The 8,227-nt window shown below is 51.7% G+C and overlaps 1 protein-coding gene across 1 annotated transcript; it reads left to right on the top strand.

Moving 5' to 3' along the window:
- Window positions 1-897: 897 nt before the first annotated feature.
- Window positions 898-6,554, top strand: EAH_00058380 (hypothetical protein, conserved; the record flags this gene model as incomplete). The annotated part of the gene is made up of 7 exons (XM_013393660.1): window positions 898-1,310; window positions 1,520-1,607; window positions 1,838-2,593; window positions 2,887-2,964; window positions 3,282-3,467; window positions 4,936-5,219; window positions 6,149-6,554. Coding segments are annotated over 7 exons (2,211 nt in total), but the record flags the coding sequence as incomplete, so codon positions are not given.
- Between the last annotated feature and the right edge of the window lie 1,673 nt (window positions 6,555-8,227).

Genomic DNA, 8,227 nt, shown 5'->3' on the forward strand with positions numbered 1-8,227 from the left:
TCTATCAATTGGCCTTCCAGCGACTCAGCAAATTATTCAAGGAGGAAAACAAACAGCATGTGGGACTTCGTCTCTGTCTCTGTCTCCTCTTCTCTGCCTCTGTCTCTGTCTCTTTTTCTCTGTCTCCGGCTCTGTCTCTGTCTCTTTTTCTCTGTCTCTGTCTCTCTCTCTCTGTCTCTTTATCTGTCTCTGTCTCTTTATCTGTCTCTGTCTCTTTTTCTCTGTCTCTGTCTCTTTATCTGTCTCTTTATCTGTCTCTGTCTCTTTTTCTCTGTCTTTGTCTCTGTCTGTCTCTGTCTCCTGTCTCTCTGTCTCTTCCTCTCTGTCTTTGTTTCTGTCTCTCTGTCTCTTTATCTGTCTCTGTTTCTTCTTCTCTGTCTCTTTCGTTGTTTATTTGTCTCTTTCTCTCTCTTTGTCTTTATCCCTCTCTTTATCTGTCTGTCGTCACCTGTCTCTGTCTGTTTATCTGTCTCTTTATCTGTCTCTGTCTCTGTCTCTGTCTCTTTATCTGTCTCTGTCTCTGTCTCTTTATCTGTCTCTTTATCTGTCTCTGTCTCTTTCTCTCTGTCTTTGTTTTTTTGTCTGTCTCCTTTTCTGTTTCTTTTTCTGTCTCTGTCTCTGTCTCCCGTTTTTATTTATCTTTGTTTCTTTGTCTCTTTTAGGGTTTTAGGGTTTAGGGTTTTAGGGTTTAGGGTTTAGGGTTTAGGGTGTCTGTCTGTTTATATTTGTCTTTGTCTGTCTCTTCTTCTTTCTTGGTTTGTCTCCTCTTGCTGCTGCCTTCTTATTCTTTTATTTCTCACGCTGCTGTCTCTTTTGCTGGTGCTGCTGCTGCTTCTGTGCTGCTGCTGCTGCTGCTGCTGCTTTTGATTTGCTGCTGCTGTTGATTTGCTGCTGCAGCGAACCACCGAGGAGACACTGCGTGAGCAGACGCAGCAACTGCAGCAGCAGCTGCAGCAGCTGCAGCAGGTGGCGGTCCCCCGCTGGCAGCGTGTCTTTATGTTGCATGCAGCAGCAGCAACAACAGCAGCAACAGCAACACCACCAGCGTCAGCAGAACCCGGCGATGCAGCAGCAGCAGCAGCAGCAGGAACACCAACAACAGCTGCTGCTGCTGCTTCAGCAGAGACAGATGAGGCCAGCTTAAAGGAGCAGCAGCTGTTGCGGAGCAGCGAGTTGCTGCTGCTGCTGCGGGAACAGCTGCTGCTGCGGCAGCAGCAGCAGCAACGCTGTGAGCTGCTGCAGCTGTGTCTGCCGCAGCAGCTGCTGCAGCAACTGAAGAAGAAAGTGCAGGGGCCTTTGCTGCTAGAGAGGTGAGAGAGAGACACACAAGACAAACGGAGACAGAGAGACAGAAGAAGAGACAGTTAAACAGACAGCAGCAAGCAAGAAGGAGAAAGCGACAGAGACACAAACTCATAGAAAGAAGCAGCAAGAAGCAGCAAAACAATTGGCAGCAGCGTGAGACTGATGCGTGCTGCTGTTGCTGCTGCTGCTGTTGCTGCTGCTGCTGCTGCTGCAGCTGCTGCTACATGTGCTTGACGCTGATGGAGTTTTTATTTGCGGTGTACGGACAGCCAATCTTAGAAGACCTTAAAATTAACCCCAAGGTGATGCAGCAATTGCTGCTGCTGCTTGATCTCGGTGCTGCTGCTGTTGCTGCTACTGGCCGATCTCAGTGCTGCTGCTGTTGCTGCTGCCTCTGCTGCTGCTGCCGGTGGTGCTGCGTTTTTTTGATGCCGCTGTTGCTGTTCACTTGCTGCAGGTGGAGCTGTGCCTCTAAATGCTGCGTCTGCTGCTCTTGCTGCTGCTGCTGCTTGTGCTGCTGCTGCTGCTGCAGACGGTGCTGAGAGACAGGGGGTTTGTGCGCTGGCTGGGGCGTTGTCTCTTTCTGCTGGGAGATTTGCTGCTGCTGCTGTCTCCTTGGCTGCTGGCAGCAAACAAAGAGCAGCAGGCAGCAGCAGCTGCAGCAGCGCCTGCTGCTGACACGTCTACAGCAGCAGCAGCAACAGCAACAGAAGCAGCAGGAGCAGAAGCAGAAGCAACACCTGCAATATTCTTGACTGAGCAGGAGGGTTGCAGAGACAGTTTGCTGCTGCTGCAGCAGCGGCTGCAGCGGCTGATTGCTGCTGCAGCAAAAGGCAGGATATCTGCTTCGTCTCCTTTAGATGAAGTTGAGGCTGCAGCATCTCAGCTGTCTGCTGCTGTGCAGCAGCAGCAGCTGCTGCAGCAGCAGCTGCAGCAGCAGCAGCAGCAGCAGGTGCTGCTGCCGCAGCTGGCAGCAGCAGCACACAAAGCCAGAGGCGCCGCCATGTGGGGTGCATGCACTGCAGCAGCAGCACTAGCGACTGGACACGAGACAGCAGCAGCAGCAACAACAACAAAAGAAGCAGCAGCAGCTGCTGCTGCTCTGCAGCAGTGGCTGCCGCTGTCTGACTCTGTTACCTGTCTCCTTGCTTCGCTCCCAGAGGGACAAGACTTCGGCCTCACAGACAGCAGCAGCAGCAGCAGCAGCAGCAGCAGCAGCAGGGGGTGCTGGTGGTTGCTCAGCAGCGTCAAGGGAGACGACCCCGAAAAGTTTGCTGCTGTCTGCAAGGTGAGGAGTGCTGCTGCTCCATCTGTTGCTGCTGCATCTGCTGCCGCTGTTGCTGCTGCACCTGCTGCTGCACCTGCTGCTGCTGCTGCTGCTGCAACATGATGCTTTGTGTCTGTGTGTCTCCTTTCTGCTCTCTTTGCGTTTGTCTTTGTCTTTTATCTGTTTGCTGTTCCTCGTCTGTCTCTGTCTGTCTCTGTTTGTTTTTGTCTGTCTTTCTTCTTGCTCCGCTGCTTCTTCTCCCGAGGGTTTAGGGTTTAGGGTTTAGGGTTTAGTGGAGGGTTTGCTGTTTGCAGACGACTGACAAGTTGGCGCAGCAAGTGGCCGAAGGAGAAGACAGACGCACGACGGAAGCGCAGCAGCAAGATATACAGGTTTGCTGCTGCTGCTGTTGCTGCTGTTGCTGCTGCTGCTTCCGTTGCTGCTGTTGCTGCTGCTGCTTCTGTTGCTGCTGTTGCTGCTTCCATTGCTACTTTTGCTGCTACTGCTTCTGTTGCTGCTGTTGCTGCTGCCATTGCTGCTTTTGCTGCTACTCCAGCTGTGGTTGCTGCTGCTGCTTCTGTTGCTATTGCTGCTGCTGCTGCTGCTATTAGCACACAGTGTGCGCTTGCGGCTCTATTCTTGTAGACACCAGCGCCTACGGTTTAGGGTTTAGGGTTTAGGGTTTAGGGTTTGTGCGTTGCTGCTGCAGACGCTGTCGAGTTATTTCCTTGCTGCTGCTGCTGCATGCAAGTCGGGCCCCACAGCTGTCGCTAGTGGGGGTTGGGAAGGGCTGCTGCAGCAGCAGCACCAGCAGGTGCAGCAGCAGCAGCAGCTGCAGCAAATGCTGCAGGAGACGCATCAGCAAGTCGATAAACTAAAGCAGCAGCTGAAGCAGGTGAGCAGACACCCGTTGCAGCAGCAGCAGCAGCAAAACTGCTGCAGCCGCATAAGCAGCAGCAAAGCTGCCGCAGCAGCATTAGCAGAAGCCGCAGCAGCAGCAAGACTGCTGCTGCAGCATTAACAGCAGCCGCAGCAGCAGTACACATCATCAGCAGCAGCAACAGCATCAGCATTGGGTACCGGCGCAGCAGCTGTAATGGACAGCATCAGCAGCAGCAGCAACAAAAGCAGCATTAGCACCACCAGCAGCAACAGCAGGAGTAGCAACAGCAGCAGCAGCAGCAGCAGCGCTGTGAAGATGTGTGTGCAGGAAGAGGGGCTGCTGCTGTCAAAGGAGAAGGAATTAGAAGAAGTGCAGCGCCTTGTTTGCATCCTGAGGCCCCAAGCAGAAAAGTAGGGTTTAGGGTTTAGGGTTTAGGGTTTGGGGTTTAAGGTTTAGGGTTTGGTGCTCAGCCTTCGTCTCCCGCTGCTGCTGTTGCTGCTGTTGCGGCAAGCTGCTACAGAAGCGCATACTGCTGTTGCTGCAGTTATTGCTTCGGCTGCTGCTGCTGTTGTTGCTGCTGCAGCTGTTCCTGTAGTCAATGCGTGAGTCTGCTGCAGCTGCGCCCAGCGCTGCTACTTGAAAGCGTGTTGCTGTTGCTGCTGCTACTGCTGCAGCAGCTGCTGCTACAGCTTCTGCATCCGTTCCTGCTGCAAAGGCTACTGTTGCATCTGCATCTGCTGTTGCTGCTGCTGCATCTGCTGTTGCTGCTGCTGCTGCTGCTTGTCTGCAGATCCTCTGGGCTTGAGCAGTATTTAGAAGAAGCGCAGCGGCAGCAGCAGCACTTTGCTGCTCTATCCAATATGCTGCGCCGCAAGCTGCATGCAGCAGAAGCAGAAACACAAAAAATTAAAACAGAACGAACAGCACTCACACAAAAAATCAATGGTTAGCCTTTCATATATGCATGCATGCATGCATGCATGCATGCATGCATGCATATATTTATGTATGCAGCAGTTTATGCATGCAGCAGTATATGCATGGATGCGCGCATGCATGCAGCAGTGTATGCATGCATGCATGCATGCATGCGGGGGTTTTATTGTAGACTTGCATTTAAAGCTTGCATGCATTAATGCATGCATTTATGCATGCATGCATGCATGAGTTGCGTTTTGGGGCTTTTTGCTGTTTTGTTTGCTGCAGAGCAGCAGCGAAAGTTTGAGGCGTTGAAGAGATTTAACCCAAATGCACAGCATGCAGGCGCAGCAGCAGCAGAAGTAAAACCAAATCCGCACACCCCCCTGCATGCATGCATGCAGAGAAGAGCCTCTGCATGCATGCATGCATGCATGCATGCATGCAGCCCCACCGAGTGCTCTGTTTACTGGGTGTTTGCCGGCAGCTGTAGAGACATGCATATTGTGCATGCATGCATGCATGCATGCATGCATGCTGGTTTGGGGCTGTATGCGTGCAGATTGAGGCCCTTCGTTCTATCATTTGGAAGCAGCAGCTGGAGCTGCAGCAGCTGCACATTAGTAGCGCAGCAGCAGCAGCAGCAGCAGCAGATGAGGACTTCTTCTCGAAGCTGCAGCTGCAGCAGCAAATCCGCGAGCAGCAGCAGCAGCAGCAACAGCAAAGCCGCGAGAACCAGCAGCAGCAGCAGCTGCTGCTGCTGCAGCAGCAGCAGCAGCAGCAGCAAAATGGAGACAGAAGAGACACGGGGACAGCTGAGGGCCTCAAATTGGTGAAGGAATTCAAGTGAGATAAAAAAGCAGACAAATAAAAATAAATAAATAAAAAGCAAATAAATAAAAATAAATAAATAAATATAAATAAATAAATATAAATAAATAAACAGGAGTTAGATAGGAAGATATTTAGATAAAAAGACTAGAGAGACAACCAGCGGCAATAACTGTCCGTGCGTCCTGTGCTGCTGCTGCTGCTGCTGCTGCTCTTGCCGCTGTTCTTGCTGCTGCTGCTGCTGCTCTTGCTGCTGTTCTTGCTGCTGCTGTTGCTGCTGCTGTGCTTGCTGCTGCTGGTTCTGCTGCTGTTGCTGTTGTTGCTGCTGCTGTTGCTGCTGCTGCTGCTGCTGCAGTGCATTTGAAGCAGCAGTGCTGGAGCACTCGTTTGCTGTCCCTCTTTGGATATCTTCGTCGTCTTATGAAGACAATCGGCAGCGCATGCGTCAGTATACTGCTAAACATCAAGAGCTGCTGCTGCATGCAAAGGCCCTGTCAAACAAAATGCAGAGACATATCGCTCAGCTGTACGGACTCCCCTTCCTGCTGCTGTTACTCCTGCTGCTGCTGCTGCTGTTACTATTGCTGCTGCTTTTGCTGCTGTTACTATTGCTGCTGCTTTTGCTGCTGTTACTGCTGTTGTTGTTGTTGCTGCTGCTGCTGTTGCTGCTGCTGTTCTTGCTGGTGCTGCTGCTGCTGTAACTGTGGCTGCTGTTACTGTTCCTGCTGTTGTTGCTGCTGCTGTTGCTGTTGCTGTTGCTGCTGTTACTGTTGCTGCTGTTGCTGTTGCTGCTGGTGTTGCCGTTGCTGCTTTTTCTGTTGCAGCTGCTGCCAGTTGTGCTACTAATTGCCCTGCTGCTGTTGCTGTTGCTGTTGCTGATTGTGTTGGTGCTGCTGTTGATGCTACTGCTCCTGCTGCTTCTGCTGCTGCTGCTGCTGCTGCAGCACTCCGGAGGGCCCCTCTGGCTTTGGCGAGACCCCCAGCCCTGGGGCTTCGAATTTCTTGCGTTGTTTCAGCAGCCTTAAGGATATTGCTTTTGTAGAACAGCTGCCGCAGCAGCAGCAGCAAGAGCAGCAGCAAGAGCAGCAGCTGCAGCAGCAGCAACCAGCTATGCGTATCCGCCTCCAGGGCCTGCCGCCTTGGCTCAGCTCTTCTCCTGCTGCTGCAGCAGATGCAGCAGGAACTGCTGCTGCAGCACAAGCAGCAGGTGCAGGTGCAGCAAAAGATGCAGATACAGCAGCAGCAGCAACATGCAGCGCAGCAGCTACAGCAGCAGAAAACGTCACAATGAAACTCATAGTTAGGGAGGATCAGTTAGCGCTGCTTTATAAACGCATTGCTGGCATGTAGAGGGGCCCCTCTGCTGCAGCAGCAGCAGCAGCAGCAACAGCAGCAACAGCAGCAGCAGCAACAGCAGCAGCAGCAACAGCAGTAAGCTTGCTGCAGCATTTCGTCCCTGTGTCTGTGGCTGCTTGCTGCACCGCTGCTTCTCTGTCTCCGATGCTGTTCTGCTGCTGCTGCTGCTGCTGCTAAGAAGACCGGCAGGGGCTTCTGTGTGCAGCAGAGCCTAAACCCTAAACCCTAAATATTATTATTTTACTATTATATTCCTATCTCTCTAATACTAGTATTATATTACTGTCTCTCTATTTTAATTTGTTATAAGCACAGTAGCTGCTACTATACAATGAAGTGAAACGTGAAGGAGACAGACAGACAAACTGCTGGTGTTGCTGCTGCTGCTGCTGCAGCAGCAGCTGACGCACAGTCGCTGCTGCAGCAGCAGCAACAGCAGCAGCAGCAACAGCAGCAAACGCGTCTCAAACAAATTATATTGATAGGGGCTTCTGCACTTCCCTCTGTTGCTGCTGCAGCATCAGTGGCTGTCCCTTGCGCAGCAAACTAAAACCCTAAACCCTAGACACCCCAAACCCTAAACCCTCACTGGGCGAGGGTTTAGGGTTTAGGGTTTAGGAGCGGCGGATACGTCTCGCTAGATGGAGATCTTTGAGCATTATTTTAACTCTCTGTGCATGCAAGAGCAGATAAAACCCCAAACCCTAAACCCCCCCTGGGCGAGGGTTTAGGGTTTAGGGTTTAGGGTTTAGGAGCGACGGATGCGTCTTGCTAGATGGAGGTCTTTCGGCATCAGTGTAACTCTCTTTGCATGCAATGCACATAAATTTGAGTCTTCTAACAAACCCGTTAAGAAAGCCTCAGCAGCAGACTGAAGTGCTTCAAGCGCTGTTGCTGTAAACCTGCAGCAGCAGCAGCAACAGCAGCAGCAGCAGCAGCAGCGGGGGAGGGGGCAGTGAGGCGCTGCAGCGCGTTTGTTTTGCTGCTTTTGCTGCTTCTTATTCATATTCTTATTGGGGAAACCCTAAACCCTAAACCCTTAGATGCACATTGAACCCTAAACCCTAAACCCTCAGCTGCACTCTAGACCCTAAACCCTAAACCCTCAGATGCACTCCAAACCCTAAACCCTCACCTGTACATCAGACCCTAAACCCTTATCTGTGCATTAAACCCTAAACCCTAAACCCTAAACGCTCACCTCTACATCAGACCCTAAACCCTTATCTATACATTAAACCCTAAACCCTAAACCCTAAACCCTTACCTGTACATCCCTGCATACGGCGGTGTAAATTTTTGAGCGACTTCGCGGACGAGACGAAAGAAAGGCGAGCGAGGGATAAGGAGCTCAGTGGTGTTCTGCAGCCAGCAAACCCTAAACCCTAAACCCTAAACCCTAAACCCTAAACCCTAAACCCTAAAGCCTCACTGCAAAACCCTGACTCTTCTCTCCAGCTATTTATTTGAAAAGAGTAGCTGCTAGCAAACCCTCAAACCCTAAACCCTAAACCCTCATATTGCTCTTTACCCCAAAAGGTGCCTCTCTAACCATCAGATACAAACCCTAAACCCTAAACCCTAAACCCTAAACCCTCACTCTGTACTTGCGAATCTCCTTCAGCGCTTTAACCCCAGGGTGAGCCCTGGGGCGCCCTGCGGCTGTC

This window comes from Eimeria acervulina, genomic scaffold (assembly GCF_000499425.1).
Source record: "Eimeria acervulina Houghton genomic scaffold, Eah_scaff1314, whole genome shotgun sequence".
Classification (NCBI taxonomy): domain Eukaryota; phylum Apicomplexa; class Conoidasida; order Eucoccidiorida; family Eimeriidae; genus Eimeria; species Eimeria acervulina.